Source organism: Pholcus phalangioides, unplaced genomic scaffold, assembly GCF_987345545.1.
Source record: "Pholcus phalangioides strain wild (caught in Gottingen) unplaced genomic scaffold, Ppha-v1.0 ptg000013l_1, whole genome shotgun sequence".
NCBI lineage: Eukaryota > Metazoa > Arthropoda > Arachnida > Araneae > Pholcidae > Pholcus > Pholcus phalangioides.
The window spans coordinates 24,524,232-24,545,922 of NW_028301606.1; the positions used below are offsets into that span (position 1 = coordinate 24,524,232).

A 21,691-nucleotide genomic window follows, 5' to 3' on the forward strand; every position below is an offset into this window, starting at 1 on the left:
TATACGTGCTATTCTCCTGAAAATGTACAGAAGTATTGAACAAAGTTTGCAAAATATTGTTCAAGTTACAAGACATTTTCTGTTTTTTCAATATTACAGGATTGATCAAAAACATTTTTTTCTTATTTAATTTTTTTTCGGTCCCCTTATCGGGACTTAATTGTCACTGGAAATGGTAAGTACTAACATAGGGTATTACATGACCGAAATTTCATAGTGATTCCTTCAGTATTTTTTTTTTTAAATTGTGTGTGCGTGCATTGGAATACGCAAGGAGGGGGGGGGGGGGTTTAGCCCCCTCAAGTGAGATTATAATCTTATTTTGCAGGAAAAAAAAACGTAAACCCCCTGGAGAAGAAAAAAAAATTGAAATCCTTTTCCCCCTCGAGAAAATTCTGCATACGCCTAAGTTTGTGTGAGATGTCTAAACTCCTAATTGGACACAGACTTTTGGCTATATAGTGTGTACCTATATAATACTATCTACTTACAAGAAACCTCCTATTTTTTAGTCTAATTTTTTGGCAAAATGGGAGTTCCTTATACACGTTAAAATACGGTAAATAGCTAAAAAAAAAAAAAAAGGTGACAATTTTTCATAAGAACAAAAAAAACTATCAAAAAGTTTGACGTCATAATCGAAGAAAAAACACGTGTAGAGTCTGATCACAGTGAAGAACATAATTTGGACACATGAAGGTCACAACGCTTCTTCACACACGCAAAACATTGCACACACATACGCCACTGCTTCTTGCAACCACAAAAAAAAAAAAAAAAAAAAAAAAGGTGAGACAAAGGAAAGCAAGGCATCAAAAGCAATTCGATTCAAGCACCAAAAAGAGACACGAGCACCGACAAACTTGCGTACGTCACTGAAAAATCACGAGAAAAAGATGATAAAAGATTATATTCTTTCCACACAAGGACAAAAGAACAAAAATAAATAATAATTTGAATACATACTGAACCGTTACTCGAGATTAGAATGAGAAAGAAAGAAAAAAGAAAATGAAGGGGAAATGAAAGAACTCTGTTCTCCTTCAAAAAACGCTTTTTCATCTCTTTTTTAGCCAATTTTTCATCTTATCTGTTTTATTATAGTAGAGGAAAGATAATGATTTTCCAGAAAAGAAAAGACTTCTCACGTGTGCTCGTAGACACGCCACATGTTTGGATATCACAGCCAAATACGTACACTGTTTTTTTCGATTCCTCGTGATGTCCGTTTCACGTTTTCGGTGCAAAAAGCTCTTTTTCTGATCGCCATCTTAATATCAAAGTGCGATGGTATTAGGGTTGCTAACATACATACACATTTATTTTTTCACAATTTGGCGCTTATTTTAATTCGTTGATGCCAATGCAGTATTTATTTTTTACTTCATGAAACTTTTCTGTTTTGCCATCTAGCAGCCGACTGATGTAGATTAATGGTTTTGCCGATCTCTAGCCATTCTAGTCTAATTTTCTTCACCACAAATCTTGAAATTTGCTGCTCTCGGCTATAGTCCATTTAGCTATCCTATCCCTAAATAGGTCTGTCTCTAAAAGTCACTCTTTTGGTCTCATTCTCATATGCTCACACACACTCAGGGGCAGGGGCGTAGCCAGAAATTTCGTTCGGGGGGGAGGACCTCTTTCATTTTGGGGGGGGGGACCAAAGTAACAGAACAATGGATTTGGCCATCTTTTTCCCTTTTTTCTGTCATTTTCTCACATTTCGGGGGGGGGGGGACCAGACCCCCAAGTCCCCCCCTCGCTACGCCCTTGCTCAGAGGCGTACGCAGGATCGACGACCTTTGGAAGGGGCACAAAAAGTTTTGTGAGGGGGCACAAAATTTTCTTCCCGAGAAATTTTGAGTTACCACCCTTCAAAAAACATTTCAATCAACAGCGATTGGCTAATATAGCATATAAAGCGTATTTTCTTTCGATGTTTCAATTTTTGCACCCACATATTACTTTTGGTTTTTTAATTTTTGGTTGGATTATGGGGGGTGGGCGACAGGTCCCTGAGCACCCTCTCCCCGCGTACGCCTCTGCTCTAGATCACTCTTTTTGTCTATTACTCTCCAGGTCACTCCTATACTCAGGTCACCCTTTTGATCAGCAACTGTGGCCTGGCTCTTCACTCTCTGGCCAACATAAAAGTTCTCGCTGAACCCTTAAATGTTATGAAGCTATTCCGTAGAACCTTTGAAAGTTATGAAGCTGTTCCACCGAACACACACAGTTTTTTAATATTTCTTCAGTGTGCATGATGTCCACAAGACCGTCTCAAGATCGGCATGGGACACCGGGCGAAATGATATGCCGGGGCACCACATTCACATATTTATTCTCCCAAATCAATCTTAGATCAAGATCCCATTATTATGGTGGCTATACAGCTTCCAGGACATGCCCGGATGGGCTTATGGGCTCTCAAGGTTCCGGGCTTTTGAAAGGGTTGCATCACGTTTGATAACGAAGAACCTCGAAAAAATCTCATGGAACCCTAGAATGTCACAGAACACTAGTTAGAGACCTATTTATTTATTTACAATAACCCCAGAAGGCATGAAATGCACTTATACTGGAAGAAAAAAAAAATAATAATAATAATAGTCAGTACGGGAAGCACTTCGCATACGGAGCCAGGTCGAAATCCCCAATATTGGAAGCAAATCTTGCGTAGGAGGCACATACAAGTTCTGATGGAAGACTGTTCCATATTCTTGCCACACGGCATCTATATCCGTGGAAAAAGCAATCCCTTCTAGCCGTTGGTATTCTTATTTGGAAGCGATGCCTACGTAGGTTAACTCGCCTGTCTATGATCTCAAAGAAAGGCTCTCTCGATGGTAGATAAACAATTTGGTGGACTAGTTTGTAGCACATCTTCAGATCTGCAGCGATTCTACGCCATTCCAGTGAGTGTAAACCCAGAAATTGAAGTCTCTGGCAATAAGATAGACCGCTCATGCCAGGTATTCGTTTAGTAAACGACCTATGCTCTAGGTCACTCTTTCAATCATTCACTGAGATAACACCTCGCTCTTTAGGTCACTCATTTGGTCGCTAGCATGCTCACACACACTTTAGATCACTCTTATGGTCACTCACATGCTTGTACACTCTCTTCGCAAGAGTGGCTCTAGAGCAGTGATTCCCAACGTGGGCGTTAACGCCCCCTGGGGGGCGATAGAATGTTCCAGGGAGGCGGTAGAAGCTACGGGTATAACATAGGATCCTATGGGTTAGATTGCGTTGGGGGGCGATGGGACAAAAAAGGTTGGGAACCTTTGGGGATACACTGGTTACATAGTTTTCCAAAGTTTTTGTTCCATCACCCCTTCTACAGAAATTGTTTTTCTATCGTCACCCCCCCCCCCAACTCAAGCGAACCCGTAAGGTCCTATGTTATACCGTACTTTCTATCGCCCCCCCCCCCGGACCATTCCATCGCCCACTTTGGGAAACTGCTCTAGAGCTATGCGACTTGTGCGGTCACGCGGGAAGGAGGAGGGGGGGGGGGCTCCGTGGAATCCTTAGGTTACACGATGTCAAAAGCTATAAAATTATCTATTGGTATCCCAATAAAAATAATATATACCATATTATTTGAAGAACAATCGGTTCATTGTATAATTGCTACTCATAAATGAAATAAATTCCATCATAATTCTATTCACAAAAGTAAATAAATTAACGCTTTATACACTGGTTACAAGTGTAAAAAATACACGTCTTAAAGCATTCAACGTTTATAACTTCAATAACATAAATATCGTCATCATTTTCCCGAAATTCACAAATCAGACAACCCTTTTTATAAAATTGTATAATTTTTAACCCTCTATATATATATATGGTTCAGCGTATATTCGAATATGCATGTAAATACATGGTCAAAAGCCCATTGTAGCGAATTGGCCATTATAACAAATTGTTTAGTCAATTTTTTTTTTTTTTTTTGGTATTTTAGAAATTGCATCTTTTATTGTCATTTTAGTATAAAATATGTACAGGCGTCCCTCGATTTACGCGATTAATTGGTTCCACAAAATGATAGCGTAAGACGAAGTCACGTAAAGTGAGTAGAATTTAACATGGGTAAGATAGAGATGGGGGGAAGGTTTCCTTCAGAAGGGTAAAAAAAAAATGGACGCAACTTCCAGCTGGGAAAAAAATTTTTTTTTTGAATAGATTAATTATTCAAAAACTTATAAATAAATCGCGTCAATTTAGGCTATATGAATAAATTTAATTAATACTTTTTACACTTCTGTCTTCTCACAGCATTTTCTGATCGATTCTAGTGAATGTGGATATATTTTCTTTCCTAAAGTGCCCAATATGATTGGTTGATAACTTTTTTAATGGAAGCAGTCGATATTCAGCTGACAAGCAGCATTTTTCGTCTCTTTATAAAAATTTTAGGAGCAAAGTTAAAGAGAATTCTAAATAAACCTCGCAAATATGACAATTATAAATTCATTAGATCGTTTTCTTCGACTAAAAGTCTGATGGCATTGTCGATGTGTTACCAATGCTCATTATTAAGATCTGGTGAGATGGATTTGATTGTTTCTTCCGTATATGTACTCATCTACAAATCCAACGAATTTTGTCATTTTAATTGTATCATACCTCTAATTTGCACAAGCCCATTTTCAGGACTAAAATCAAACTACAGACGAAAGTTTTTGCAGGTTGCAATTTTTAATATCAACTTTTCAATATCGCGTTACAGCGAAATCCCGTAAAGCGAGGGATACCTGTATAGCTATATCAAGCGCAAATACCGCTTAATGTAGAACTGCTGAAATTTTACGTTTTAGAGGTTTATAAAATCGCACAAAATATTGATAGGATTCAAAATTAAATTCAAGGTAAAAAGTATTCACAACTTTGCTAAAAAAGATTTTATCTGTTTATAAATAACATTAAAATCAGAGCAAACTGGATATTCCCCCCTTAATTAACTTTCTTATCCAATTGAAAAATAAACTCTAATTAATTTAATTGATGTGCTGATGCATTTCTTCAGTTAAATTTAGCTCCGTATTTTTAAATATATGGATATTTTTCTTTCAATACGCTTTTTATGGGGAGGGTAATATAAAATTGCATAATTTATCGTATTTTGAGCTCTAAAAGACCTTGTTACGTGTTATTGAACTGATACGTCTCTAAAAAAAAAAGACAAAAAAAAAACTCATATATACAATGTATAACACTTTATCAGCATAATAATAAGGTGAAGGTGGAGAGACGAACAGGACACGTATCCGTTCAGCGGTCAATGATTCCAAAAAACAAAAACCCAAACCTCAAAGTGACACGCTAACCCCTTTTTTCCAATTCTCATTCCTCGTGCACAATCACACCAACATCAACAACAACAACAGCTCTCCAAAGACAGACACACACACACACACAGAGATCATCGACACTAAAACGGTTAATGATGACGATGATGATGATGACAATGCGCTTGAAAAAGGTCGTCAACCCTTGCGATGGGACATTGTACGCCACTGATTATTATTACTATTAACAAAAGGTATATGGATGGATTTAGCTAGGGGAGGATGGACTCCCCTATCTATCTCAGTCCGTAAGGACTAAAAAAATAGGGTCGGTGGTAGGAAAGGATTTAAAAAGAAAAATGCTTCTCTTATTAGATGATGATTCTCTCAGCATAGCTGACCTCTTTTTTCTGCTTTTTTTAACGGATTTTTATCTTCTTTCTTGAAGACATGTCTCACTTGACTAGCTGCGCACGCGCTTCACGTCAACCTCCTGATCCATTTTTTTTTTTTGTTATTTTTTTGCTATTTTTCTCGTTTTTCTCGTCAACCTTAGAAGGTAACAGCATGTGTGTGTACACTTAGTATGTAATTCCACGCGAGCAGTTTTCTTAGAAATAAAAGAAAAAGAAGAAGAGCAAGTAGTACATAGTAGCAACAGCTCTCGCTCCTATGATGATGATGACGATGATAATAAGAGCGTTCACCTTCGACCTCGTATTATACCATGGATGAGAATGGCAAGAAAAAAAGAAAATAAATGAATAAAATAGAATCGATGGCTAGAAATGGCATCATTCCGTAGTTTACTGCCCTCTATGTCTACTACTACTACAACACGTGCACGCAATAAACTGTATTATCTTGGTTTTTTTTTCACTTGCATTAATATTAATGCGACATTAGCTTGCGGTGTCCCCATGCATGATTGATCACTGCAAGTATGTTGATGAATGATGGTGTTTATGTGCATTTTAAACTCTCCGTAATTTATTCTTCAACTTATTAATGATTCCGTTTTTGTCATTAATTATTATAGTTTCTAGTAATATATACAGTGTGTCCCATAAATTCGTAAAAAAGCTCAAAAAATCATAAAAATTAAAGAAATTGGTATATATCAATACGGTGAAAAACTTATTTTCAAGAGGGGGAATTTTTTTTTTTTTTTTTTTTTGGTACAGAAAAAAAATTGGTTCAATTTTTGTCCATAGAGGACATCGATCTGCACGGAAGCAAATCACTGGAAATATGCAAATCGGAGTCCTATAAAATGCAGGGTACGGTTTTAACAGCTCATTTCTGAATTTTTCTGTCACTGGCGCGAACATAAGGTTTTCACTGTGATGTTGACCATTAGTGGATAAAGCACTGTTAGTGAAGTTGTTCTACCTCAGCCACTAATTGCCGGCTAAAGTTTTACCAATGTTTCGGACACAGAAGAACTTGAAAAAAGTTTGACCCAAAATTCCGTGATTCCCTTTCGTGAAGCGCCTTCTGTCGACAAACATTCGAAATATTTTTTTTCCTCAATCAAAAAATATCTTGGTGAGAATAATTTTTTTTTTTGCATACCGCATTGAAATACACCAATGTCTGGGTATTTTCAATTTTCATAAATTTTCCAACTATTTACGAATTTATGAGACACAGTGTATATTAAATAATTATTAAACGTACTTTTCCGGTATAATTATCGACGATATAATACTTTAATCACCAAAAAATCTTAACCGTTTAAGCGGTTTTCAAAATTTCCGTGATCCGCATTATAACGACCACATGGGAAATAATGGCGTCTTAAGAACACGAGATATTTCGGGGTGACCGAAATAAAGCAGATCAAGTTCGACGAGATATCTCGGGATTGATATTGCGAGCAGGCGCACCGTCTGACTTAAATGCAGGGTGCAATGAGGAGTCTACTACTACTAAACCACACATGCACTCCATCCACCTTCCTCTGCGGAACCTCTAACAAATTGATACATGTTGGAATGTGTATGTACGTGTAGGGAACCTGACGTGAAGTTTGTTTCTGTGTAATGCTTGTTATGTGTAGTGCTGCCAACTGTCATCCGTTTTTCTGGCTATGAATGAAATGTAATGTTTATGGCTCGGATTTTTATGACCTAATAATGAAACGTCGTTGCTGATAGGTTAAAAAACCAGAATTTAGATGTTCTAAACTGGTCAGCAACGACGTTTCATCTTTAGGTCGTAAAAATACGATGCATAGTAATGATTGAATAATTGTATCGTTTTAGGCCCATTGCTCTCTGTGGCGAGAACAAACGTCTGGTGCAACGAGAAGTCTAGTGCCCAGGCACTAAACCAGGGCTGGGGGGGGGGGGGAGGCTGAATTTACTCTCAACTCCAACGTCACACTGTAGGGGGTAACACCATGGGCCCCACACGGGTAGGGCTGACAGGACTCTAGCCCCGGGATATGATTCTTATCATTTTTTTGTTTTTCCACACTATAAATTCACTGTTAAAGGGGGGTCCGTCAAAGATCCTTGCCCGGAAGGGGGAGGGCAGCTGTAGGATATGGTGCTCCTAAGGTCATAGATAACACTATCATGCCTTTAGTCAGAGGAGAACCCCCCCCCCCGGATCGACTTCATATCTTTTTTAAAGGACCCTGCTTCAGGATGTGAGGTGCTTGGTAAAATAATAATAGCTACTAGACATTATTGTAGTTCAGGATAATGTTTACCTAAGGATACATATATCCGTAGTCTGAAGAGTTAGTTGGTTCACGCATAAAACCATTTCTTACCCTCAGGGTCGTCATTTCAACTTTTTCCGGGGGGGGGGGGCAAAGAACATGTACTCAATGTATATTTATAATTATATATATATATATATATATATATATATATATTTGTATGTATATATACCATTTTAGTGCATTTTCAAAAGCCAGGGGGACCCCCCCTCAAATGACGGGGGACTGCTTACCCTGTGTTTTTCACAACTCAAATAATCACTCGCATTAAAGCGATGCATAAAACTGAAAAAATCATACAACGAAAGAAACATTGCATAGAAAGAGAATAATGATGATAATAGTGATAAAAGTCGAGGTATGTTTGCATGATGATGATGATGATGAAGGTCACTTCTACCCGATTTGGATGTTTAACTGTATCTTAAGCCGCATATAAACATCTCTGTCTGGTGTGATATTCCAGACTGGTGTCTACAGGAGCGGCTCTTGCCCAAACTCGGATGAAATTTATTGCGAAAAGTCTGGCAATCAATATAATATGACTGCTTTCCTCGTAAACGTATCAATCTACAACCGCGTCCGTTCGGATTGCTTATGAGTATGTGATATCCATAAATATGCATAAAACGGGGGGATTTGCTCAAGCGCTTATCCTTATAAAGTGACGCCACTACGAGTTTACATATTCTCATAAACTATCGATAAAAATAGATGTCGATCTAATCCCGGAAATTCAATATTAAGCTTCGGAACACGTGTATTAATTAGGTCTTAATGAAATTTTGAGAAAAAGTTGTTCCTATGACGCATTTCTGAAAGTTTATGAGGCGGCATGACAGTGAGTTAACGACATTTCTTATTCTTTTTTTTTTCCTTTTTTTTGAAATTCATTGACAGTAAATGTGTGCACAGGTAATTATAAATTAATGCCCTTGTTGGGCATTTTGCCTGCTGTGGCCTTGGCCTTGTATTTGTATAAACGAAGCCAGACTTACTCCAATCAAGGGGAGGGCCTTGGTGGGCCCAAAATGGCAAATTTGAGGAATGAACGGCCACAAAATTTGCAGCCCACAGGCGGTAAAATCATAAATCCACCTTTACCTACAGAGAGAGGGGACTAGTCAGTGACTGACCTAAGACTTTAGAGAGTTTGCAAACATGAGACTGAACAAAAGAGTGCGCAAGCACGTGAATGACCAAAAGATTTACTACAGCATGTGCAAGCATCGGAATGGCCAAAAGAGTGACCTAGAGCAGTGGTTCTCAACCTTTTCAAGCCCGCGGCCCGGTTTCATTCATTTTTGTGAGGCGGAGGCCCGGTCAAACACATGACCAACGGAAAATGAATGAGGAAAAATGAAACGTCTAATCACTCGTGGTCCGGTATGAATGATATCAGGGCCCGGCGGTTGAGAAACACTGACCTAGAGCGTGTGCAAGAATGTGAAGGACCAGAAGAGTGACCCAGAGAGTGAGAGATCTCTGGTCAGTAACTGACCAAGAGAGTCTAGATGGGAATGGCCTAAAGTGACTTGACCAAGAAAGTGTAAGAGCATGTGAGTGACCAAAACTGTAAAAACATGTGAGTGACCGAAAGAGTGACCAGGATAGTGGGGGAACCTCGTCAGTCAGTGACAGAAAGAGTGACCTAGAGCGTGTGCAAGCAAGTGAGTGCCCAAAACAGTGGCAAGCAGGTGCGTGCCTAAATGAGTGTGCAAGCATGTGAGTGACCAAAAGAGTGATTCAAAGACGCAGGCGTAATTAAAAGGGTCGGTACCAAGCGGGCTATAGTACAAGGAGGCGGATTCCAGGAATGAATAGTCATGAAAATCAGACTAGAATGGGAAAAAGGCGGCAAAATTCACGTAGCGCCCGCAGGCGGAAAAACCACAAATTCGACTCCGACTCCAATATGATAGTTGCAACAGCACAGGAGCGTAAATCAAAATTGCAATACGTTTAATACGCATTTCATTTGAACTTCAAAAAGTCACACCTTTAAATATTATTAATTTTTTGATATTTCATAAGAAAAATATGAGATTTATATATGCTTTAACAAAAACAGGTCTCAGTAGGAAAAGGTTTTTGACGGACTCCCGGATATTTACATAAATTTATAGTGCCACAAAATTGAAAAATGAGACTCAATTGGACCTCGGGCCTTCTTGGGATAGAGCTATATCAGCCTCCTTTTTGCGGGACCGCGTCGTAGAATTGGGAAATGGCTTAAATTTGCAAAACATCAATAGAACCTGGATCGTTGACCGTTTGAAATGAGAAAAGCCTCGCCTGTTTAGGGAAGGGAGGGTCAAGCACGCATGTCAATATTGTACAAGGCCAAGAAATCGTTTTGACACAGCGAAATGCCCAAGTTCAACCCTGATCAAAAGCACAAACATGTTCTCTTCTTTTTGTCTTTTAGAACAAAATATTCTGTTATTAATGATAATATAATTTTTTCACGTTCGTGAAATATAGACGAACATCGATGGCTGCTAAATTTGTTAAAAATCTGAATTTAATGTACAAGAACTAAATTAGAGAAAATTTATAAAATCTCAGTTGGAAAAATATTTACAAAATTCAATTGGAGAAAGTTTACAAAATCTTAAATGAAATTTACAAAATCTTAAATGAAATTTACAAAATCTTAAATGAAATTTACAAAATCTTAAATGAAATTTACAAAATATTAAATGAAATTTACAAAATATTAATTGAATAAATTTGACAACATTCTAATTGAAGGAAATTTACAAAATTTTAATTGAAGAAAGTTTATGCAAAATTATAAATAAAGAAAATATACGAAATCTTAATTAGAGAAAATATATAAAATCTTAATTGAAGAAAATTTGCAGAATTTTTATTGGAAAAAATTTAAGAGAGAGGAATCACAATTAAATAAAATTTACAAAATATTAATTAAGTAAGATTTACAAAATATTAATTAAGTAAGATTTACAAAATATTAATTAAGTAAAATTTATAACATATTAATTAAGTAAAATTTACAAAATATTAATTGAGGAAAATATACAAAATATTAATTGAGGAAAGTATACAAAATCTTAATTGGAGAAAATTTGCAAACTCTCTCCTCACAGAATTTCAATTTGATAAAATTTACATAATCTTAATTAAAGAAAAAATTTACAGAATCTTACAGTTTAAAGAGAATTTTTTATCGAAAATTTCTTCTCGTCTTTTTTCAGTAGCACACACCCACCAAAATACAAATTTCGAGAAAAAGCATAATAACAAGCATGCAATGCTCAGGGCCGTCTTAACGCATGGGGCCCCACCAGTGCACGACCCGGGCCTCGACCACACACGTGTCTCGTGACAATGAGACCTGGCAATTACATTATCTACAGGAAAAATTTAAATTGGTAGGCACTTCTCAAGTTAAGTAAAGGGGCCCCAGAACATCACTCTACCCCGGGAGCCGATGGTACTGTCAAGACGGCCCTGGTAATAAATATAAAAACGTGACAGTAAAAATAAATCATGTATATTTACCTTTCAACTTTCAGTCCATGACTGAGTGATTCTTCCCACAATGTATTATTATCCATTCTCATCTTCTACTAAGAGCCATCCGAACAAGAAAAGAGCGGCAAGAGTTTTGATGTGTTTGCAAAAAATACTTGAATACGTGCAAATATTATATCTTCCGGTGGATGATCATTAAAAAAAACAACAACAAACTTCTTCTTAATAGGATGATATAATAATAATTATCAAAAGAAAAGTTATATCTTCTCTTTCACGACGAATCCTTCCACAGAAATATCTCAAGACACTGCCGATATATATATACAAAAATGTGGAGACGAATGTATACTAAATAAAACAAATATAAAATAAGGGAAGAGACACACGGGAGGGTTTGTGCGGACACGCGTGTAGAGGAACCGTGAGTGGTGGTTGGTAATCTGAAAGTGCGGCGTTGCTGGTGCCTCTCTCAACACTGCTGGATGAGCGAGCGAGCGAGCAGCCACTACGCCACGGTGTGGAGAGAAGGTCGAGTAGCTCACGTGCACACTTCATCCTCCTCTCGTGACGTCATGTTTCGGCGAAGCGAGTACATCGAGAGGGTCACGCGATGCAGAACGTGTTCACGTTCCGCGCGCGCGCCCGCTTATATATATGTATTCCCTCGCACTTTTATATTTTATTTTCTTTCATTCCCGAGCAAATATTACATGCATCCCGTTGTTGGGACGCTTATTATTATTATTATTGAAAATGTAAAAATAATAACTGTTGTGTTTGTCTTTTGATACAGTGGAACCCCGTTTATACGACTTCCAACAGGCCGTCGTATCGTCGTATAAATGCGAAAGTCGCACAAATGAAACATGTTTTAACCCTTCGATTGGCAAGTATTGAGATATCCAGAGGAGAAAAATTTTGAGGATTTTTATATACATATATATATATATATATATATATGTATGTATAAGAAGCAAGAAAAAACTCAATATTTGAAAATATCCATCCAAATAGAGCTTCGTTATCAAAATGATTTTTGTTTTAATCTCGGCAAATTACATGCGGTTCAAAAATATTAATATTTATACAAAGAAATTCCTTATGGTTTGAAATAAAAATTGGATCAAACACAGAAAGAAGACGGGAAATTTCCTATCACATTCACAAACCTAAGAAATGCTTTCTCGCCCATAGAAACTACAACTTGCACCGTGATTTTAAAAAAATGATAAAAATTTCAATTCTTTTAAGAAATCCACTATCAGCTATATAAATAGCCAATAACAAAAATTTCTACACTTATAATATCACACTCTCTAACTCTACTACACAACACTCTATAATATCAAAAATAATTAGGTTCGGGAACAATTTTAAAATTATAATGAAATTGGAATTGGTCAGTGCTTGATTGTGAAAACCATGTTTAAGGGCATGTTACCCACTCGGCTTTATATGTGTGTTTGCCACCAACATAAATATTTTACATAGTTTGCCTTGGACGGATCGCGCCGATCCCTTACGCACAACAGAAGTGGACCATGCATTCTGTACGTATATGTGAATATGAATGTGTCGTGTTTTTATGTATTGTGTGTGTGTGTGTGTGTGCGTTAGTAAATTTCAGTTTCATAAAAAAGATATGGAATGCTGCACTTCGGGAAGCGCACTGTATTTAAATGATTTACATAGATTCAAATCGTATAAAAAAGTCATTTATTGTTCAAGAATGCCCAGCAATATGTTTCCTCCACACAGGGTATTTCCCTCCAAAATTCATAGATCGTTCTTGCTTGACTCCTCAAGAAATAGGAGACATGTACCTTTGAGGTATTCTGCTGGTTATTATATTCGGGAACTTCACGAACATTTCACAAGTAAAGATCGGTTAAGGAAACAGTTATTTTCTGGATATTGTGCTGAAGTGAACTCGGAAAGAAAAGTCATCTTGTCTTCGCCGGGACTCGAACCCAGGCCCTCTTGCATACTGGGCAAGTATGCTACACGAAAAATCGATTGCTTAGGAGTTGCTAAGAAGCATCGATACCGGAACAAGGGTAAAATATAAAATGCATTTTCTTGAAAATATAAGAAAACCATGAAAACTCCCTTTATTTTCTTTTTTCTAATATTGCCAAATGAAGGGTTAAAAGCAATGATGCCCCTCCCCAACCCCTCCAACAGACATAAAAAAATATTATGAAATTCAAAATGTGTAATTGTACCTCCAATTCTGTTATAAGTATAAAAGTAAGTAAAGTAAAAGTAAGTAAGAGCAAGTATAAAAGAATCATTTCAATAATACTTGAAGGGGGAGGGGGAAACGAATTCTAAAATCGCATCTCAAATCGCTTAGAGAAATGAAATTAGCAGAACATTACCTTTTTTTTGCTTATATCTCGATTTTTCATATAGTATTCCTAAAAAAACCATTAGTTCAAACTATTTCGACACAGCAAGCAAAGCACAATAACGAAAACAAATTCCACTGGAAATGATTGAAAAACTGATACGGTATGTGTGTATACCATATATGTTTCTTATTGGCAGACCTTTACCCAGTGCCGTCTTAACACATACGCCCAGCCGGGTACGGCACGGGAACCTCAATCGCATAAGAGGCCTCGTAATAATGAGATTTTCGAAAGAAAGCATAAATAATTCATAAGCAATATTTCCGCACTTTCAGGGACCCCGGAATATCACTTTGCCAGAGGCCCATGGTGCTGTTAAGATGGCCCTGACTGCACCCTCTAGATGTTTACTACAAACTTTCACCACTTCAGTATCAATCGATTCGCATTAAAAAAAAATTATTGGCGTCATCTGCTGTTGACTTAAGACACTAATTTCTGAATTTATGCATATTTTAGCAATATGTTTGTCTGTTCTTTTGGATTAATTTATATTTCAAGTTATTATTCTGATAAAATTTATAAAAGTGGAACTTAATTGTTGAGAAATTTGGTGCAGGAAAATATCGGTTGACACAATTTTTTTTATTGTTTGGTGGAAAAATTTTTTCTAAACAGTTTCGGTTTCATTTTTTGTGCGTGCCAAAATAAATTAGTTTCGGTTTTTAGCGTCATCTATCTTTGATTTTAATACTAGTCTCTAATTTCACACGTATGAATTATTAATATCAGTTATACTTTTTCACTTTCTATTTCTTAATGATTTACTGAATACTTGATTATTTCGATAAGTTGACCACTTATAAAATAACCGGATACAGTGAAATATCCGTTAATACGACGTTTCTCTTGCCTTCATGAGCCTTAACTATTAAAATAGCGTTAGAAAACTTGCTTCCCTTTGCATTGTATTTCGAAGTGCTTATTAATGTTTTGAATGCAGGAACCAGAGCTGTACAAATCTATTGCCGGAGGTATGCAAAAATTTTGATCGGGCATACATTTTTCTACATATATGCTTATACATTTCAGGATCGGGAAATTTCCGAATGACAAGAAGCCCTAATTTCTACTCTTGGATGATTTTTCAAAAAGACTTTCTTCCACTTTTTTTTAGCGTCATTTTATATTATTTGGTTGTGAGCTAATTCCGAATTGGACATTTTTGTTGCACCATTTTCATTGGCAGGCCTGTTTCCTCCTAATTAATGTTTCCCAAAGTGGGTAATATTAACTGACCTCTGGGGGAAGATGGAATGGTCTAGGGGAGCAATAGATACTACGGGTATAACATAATATCCTATGGGTTCGCTTAAGTTGGGGGGGGGGTTATGAGGGAAAAACATTTTCCGAAGAAAGGGGTGATAGAACATGAAGTTTAGGGGGAGGGGGCTCTAAATGCGTGCAATATATTTTCCCACTCTCTGGGGATAAAGTTGAGAAGAACATAAAGAGAAAAAATTCTGGAAGGATATATGGCCGTTTTTCAAACAATCAAAACACGTTTCTTTGGGGCTCGCCGCGTTTGCGTATTCTCAGAAAGAAGTGATAAACAAATCACTCATGTGTCTATTCTAAATGGCTATTTTTATGTATGTCAAAATCACCCTAAAATTTATGGCTTTTGCAAATCATCTGAGACAGCGGTTCTCAACCGGTGCTCCGTGGAGCCCTTGATGCTCCGTGCGCTTCGCAGCCGCTCGAGAAAAATGAAATTAATCAGTAAATTTAGTAAATAAATAATAAAAGAGGCCTAAAGGGTTCTGCCATATAAATTATGTGCTTTAAAATGGGTCCTCGAGACAAACAGGGCTCCACCATAGAAGTTCTACACTGAAAAGGGCCCCGAAAAGGTTGAGGACCACTGATCTATGAGGCCCTCCGCTGAGTTTCAGATCAATCAAGCTGAGCCGTGGCACATTTATAGATCACTTAAATGACTTTTATTACAAGACGCGCCCCACTCCCCATCCGATACAGACATCAGAGCGTTTTTAATGCTTCTTCCAGCCGAGCATCAATTGGCAATATACAGGATTTGAACATATCTAAAATGTCTTAAATGACTACTGCGCATTTACAGATCGCTGGCCCGCGCCACAGTTTCAGAGGACTTGAACGGCCCCGTGGCACATATATAAATCACTCGATCGCCACATTTACGGATCATCTGAGTGACCGTGGAACAGTTTCATATCACTTGGGTAATGTGCGGCTCAGTCCCAAGTCAATTGATTAAGAGGCCCACGACATGTTTTAAAACCAATAAAGTGGCCTGCACTCTTCTAAAGGTTGAGCACCATTGATCTATAGCAAACGTTGACTTCACGGATGTTGTATCGCTAATGAAATCCCTGGCACCAAAGGATCTGAGAACTAAATATTTACAAATACACATTTAGTTTTCCTTTCTACAAGTATAATGTAGAATAATATTATATGAATTTCATCCACATAAATACGTTTCTAGCTTCATTATTGTTGCTTTTGTGAATATATATTAATAGTCATATTTTGTGTGCCACTCATTATTTTCATATTTTTTATTTCAATACATGATTTATATTTTTAAAAAAATACTTATTATATTATTTTTCCAGTATTATATATATTTTTCTGTCTCTGTAATTTTATCCTGTTTCAAGGTACAAGGCTCCTCGTTGTAACTTGAACATTTTTGCTTTTTCAGAAACCCATATTTTATGATTCATGTAAGAAAGAAAGGTAATTTAAATTCCACATGAGAGAGAATGTTTCATCAGTATACAGATACTAAATTGACTGAGAAAAAGAAGTTATAAAAATAAAGGTATAACAGTCTTTCCCTACACATAAACTTTTGTTTTTAAGAAGTTTCATGGTAAGAATACATCATATTGATCCGATTTTCGCCAATGTGAGTTAAAAATTCGAAAACTTTTGATGAGATACTGTGATACTATCACACATGCATCAAGACAATAATATACTTAATTCATGGCCCCCACAAGGGTGGGGCTGAAAAAGTTCAGCCCAGGGCCCGGGATGATTCTCTTCTTTTCCTTTTTCTTTGGCCCTATAAACTCACTATAGAGGGGGCTCGCTAAAAATCCCAGCATTGGGGCCCTGCTGCAGAATGTGGAGCGATGAACAACAATGTAACTGCAGTGGTGGCGGAGCCAGGTGTGATCAAGCACCCACGGCATTTTGTGGTTCAAGTTTGAACAGATTTGATTTATAAATCGAAATCTCTTACACAAAGCTTCAAGTCCGAGTACCTACAAATGTACATTTTTCGATGCTTTTGCATGAAGCTATTTAGGGTTACTCCAAAGGCAGAGCTCAAATTTAAAGGCTAATTCAAAACTCAGTTTTTTCAGATTACTCCATTGACCTAGTCTTGGCCACGATTTACGTTCAAAGCCAAATTTCCAAAAAGGCTGACTACATCCAAAAACGTAAATTCGCATACAAACTGAGTTTCGAAATCAGCCGAAATAGATTACAAACATGACGATCGTCAAATTCGATGCTCAAAACGGTCAGGTGCACGACATAGATGTTACGGAATAAAATTAATAGTTCCAGAAATCCTCGGTAGGTGGTAATCGATCAACCAGAATCAATGTTAAATGGTTGTGAGAAACGTCGCCAGTGGGAAAACTTTAATTAGCGATACATCAAATACTTTAGTCTCATCCCTCTCCCGAATGACAACTTTGAAATTGCTTTGCTGATTACTGGTGATTAATAAAGGTAATTAAGGTTGACACAACGAATAATTTGTTTCTCTAATTAACGTCAATTCCGGCTGGTGGATTGATTAGTCGTTTTCCTAGCGGCGATTTTCGAAACCAATATTTACGATAAAAAAAAATAATCTACTTATTGCAAAACGTACGTTTTGCAATAAGTAGATATTACATAATATGGCTAGATCATTTATAGTACTCCACTGTACGTTCATTCTCGGAAACTGCGTCTCTACCTGTAACAATGTTGGAGAAAAACTTGACTGTGATGAATTTCGTATAAATTTACAGCTCATGCAGCTTTTTTTCTGTAGAAAAAATATCATTCTGATAAGAACAGTGTATAGGTAAAAACTTTTCAGCTAGCTCTTATCGTGTGATGATGCGTATACATCGTTAGAACGATAAGAGCAAGCTGAAAAGTTTTCATGTAATTTATTGCCGCCAACAATCACCTACAAACAGGGCCGCCTTTACCAGAAGCGGGGCCGAGTGATGAAATTAATAGCGGGACCAGGTGCATCTAAATTTCGGGAGAAACCAATTTAGGACCCCTTTTACTCCGATTTTATACATTTTTGGGGCAGAGGAAAATCGGCATCTGTTACAGTAAAACCCCTCTTTTGCAGACACTGGTGGGACAAAAAAAAATTTCCGCAAAAGATGGGTGACCGTTATATATATATATAATCAGGGGTTTGAAATGCATACTTTCATTATTTGATGGGAAATTACTATTTGGCCGTAAAAGAGAGATGTCCGTTTAGAGGGGTTTCAGTGTATTTCAGAATATACAGGAATGCTGAAAAATATCCATCCAAAAAAATTTTGAACTCAATAAAATGTAAATTAACGGAAAAATTGATGAAAAGAACAGAAAAATTGATGAAAAGAACAGAAAAATTGATGAAAAGAACAGAAAAGTTCATGTAAACCTTCAACACTGAAGTAATTTTAAACGGATGAGAGAAACAATTCCAGATACTAATGAAAATTTAGCACTTGATTAATTGAGAATAATTGAAAGAAGTATAATTCCAGCATCAATGAAAATTCTGAATGGACGAAAGAAATAATTCCGGAAAATTCAGTTAATCGAAAACGGAATCAGAAATATGAAATTTCCGAATTAATGGAAGAAAAATCCCAATTTATGTATTTATTTTTATATTTTTTTTTATGAAAATTCAGAATTAACGGAAAAAATAATTCCAGAATGGATGAGAAAAAAATACAGAATTTACGGTAGAAAAAAAATTCAAGAATTAATGGAAATTCAGAATCAAATGCAAGAAACTATTTCAGAATTGGTAAAAACCACTAATTGTTTACCGTGAGCGCGGGGGGGGGGGGCGATGTGACCACACCTGTCACACCCCTCTAAGGGCAGCTCTGCCTACAAATAACCATACATGTAAATCTCGTGTAAGATTTTAAAAAACATAGATTGGCCAAAAAAAAAGCAATATGGCATGATATCGATTTAATGTATTTTGCAACCTTTAGGAAAAAATTGCTAAAAAATGAGGTTGCTGCCATTGGGCTGGATTAGTGGTTAGTGTAGCGTATGCAACAGAATAAAGTTACCAGAGTTCCCGGGCACAGTGTTCACCAATACGCATCTAGATGCGTTTGTGTTGTGATTCACGCATCAATTTCAATTTTACTCCTGAAATTTCGTTGAGGAGTGGAAATACTCTCTTAAATTTCAGGTGATTTTTTTCTGAAAGGTATTTTTCACTGATAAAATAAAAAGTACCTCTCTTTTTACAGAAACACCCCTTGGAATTTTAGAGAGGAGTGAAATTACTCAAAATTATATTTTCAGAAAACACTGCATATTTCATACAGAAAAATCGGATTGTTTCCCTAACCAAAGCTCCTGAAAAGTGGAGTGACCATACGTCCCATATTTCCCTGGACAATCAGATTTTTTTCTGTTTTCCTCTCAGTCCCGACTTTTTTGTAAAAATGTTCCGGTCTTTCGCGTATTTTCAACGAAGCCAACTTGACTTTTTATCCTTCAAATCGACGATTAACATTCCACAAATTACATTACGACATAATTACGACGCTTTCAATAAAAATATTCATCTGAAATATTTCTCATGTTTCTTTCCTTAATTCACTGCGATATGAAATAGAGCAGAGATCTTCAACCTTTTTCTAGTCGAGAGCACTGCCCAACATCAAAAGAAGAGCACTTTCACGGCAAGTTTGACCTACGCATTCGTGAAATCAGGGTGATTGCAATCCTTGTGAATTTTACAAGGTGTTTGATTGGAGGTTTATCAAGTGCTCGCGAGCATGAAATCAGACACGAGAATCGAGCTCTCTGCGTTTTTCAAAGAGCACTGCGATGCTCGTGAGCAACGGGTTGAAGATGACTGCAGTATACGTAGCTTCATTTCTCGCTATTGGCGACTTTTCTTGTTTCAACATTTGGTGACTTTGCTTACTTTTGTTCCAGCATTTAGAACCAATGTTCTAAATGCTTTCGAGAGTTTCGGTTTTTTACTTTCACAGAGTTCCCCCCCCCCCCCCCACTGAATTCTGCAAAGTATTTTTCATTTTTGCTGACCAATTTTTCATCCCTCAGGTCACAACTGGTGAAGTCCCAAATTAAATCCAATCGAAGTGTATGGAACTTGTTGGAAAGGAACCTGTATATTCTCATTTGACTCTTCCTTGAGATCTATCTACCAAGGATCTTGATCAGTTTCCCAAACTTTTTGTTCCATCGCCCCCTTCTTCAGAAATGTTTTTCTCTCACCGTCCCTCAACTAAAGCGACCCCACGGGATCTAATTTTATACTTGTAGCTCTTATACCTACTGCCCACTTTGGGAAACACTGATCTTGAAACATTGATGCAAATATGGCTGAGAAAATAAGTATTAACATATTACATGACTGCATCGAACGTATGTAGCAAGCAACTTTTTTTCCTGGCACACTAATGTAATAAGCAATAAAAGTACAGGGTGTTCCCATGCATTCCTAAACAGTTAAAAAATTCATAAAAATGGAAGGGGTTGGTACATATGAATGTGTTTCGAATAAGTTATTCTCACGAAGGGGGATTTTTTTTGTGGTGCAGAAAAAAAATTAGTTCAATTTTTGTCGATAAAGGGCGCTTCATTTAACAAATCACTGGAAATACGCAAATCGGAGTCCTATAAAATGCATGGTGTACGAGAGATTTATAGCTCTCATTTCTAAATTTTCCCTGTTACTGGCGCTTACATAAGGTTTTCTTTGTGATGTTGACATAAGCGGCTAAAGCGCTATTGGTGTCGCTACCCGGTTCGTCCTTGTCAAACTTTCCTGACACAAGGGTACAACAGAAACGGCGACACGACCACAGAAAAACATTACTATTGAGTGAGTCCCACATCAAGGGGTTAGCGCACCAACCTCTCGATGAGTATCGGAATCGGCAATAAATTGTAGGTCTCGGTCTAATTAGTCACCACGTGCAGAAAATGACCATGGCTGACAAAAATTACCAAATAATCAAAGCGCTATTGGTGAAATTGTTTTACCTCACCCAGGAATCACCGGCTGCAGTTTTACCAACGCTTGGGACACAGAAAACACTGGGGGGAAAAAAAATACAGGCCCAAAAAATCACTCCTGCCGGATTTTTTTTCCCCTATCGGAGGGCGTTGAATTTTGTATCTTCACCGAAAAAAAAACTTTCGAGAGAATAATTTTTTCACAAACCGCATTCATTTGCACCAATCATTCAACGAATTTTTAAATTATTTACGAATTTATTGGTCACCCTATACATAAAATTCCAGAATACGATTAACCTAAACTACATACACGTTTGAGTAACTGATATTACATTGCTGATTCCACTAACCCCTCGAGATGGAACTTAACTCCGGTAGTGATCGTTTTATGCCGACGTTTCTGTTGCACCCTCGCCCGCATCAGAAACTTTCCTGACGCAGTGGGTACAACGGAAATGGCGACATGACACATAAAACAGTTGCTACCCCAGGGA

At 37.1% G+C, this 21,691-nt stretch overlaps 1 protein-coding gene across 1 annotated transcript in view; it reads right to left on the reverse strand.

Moving 5' to 3' along the window:
• Positions 1–12,156, reverse strand: part of cwo (transcription factor cwo) — a 93,087-nt gene extending 80,931 nt beyond the window's left edge. The window contains exon 1 of the mRNA XM_089240985.1: positions 11,557–12,156. Within this exon, the coding sequence (XP_089097111.1) occupies positions 11,557–11,618 (62 nt within the window). The 5' untranslated portion in view covers positions 11,619–12,156. The remainder of the gene's footprint in view (positions 1–11,556) is intronic.
• Positions 12,157–21,691: the final 9,535 nt, after the last annotated feature.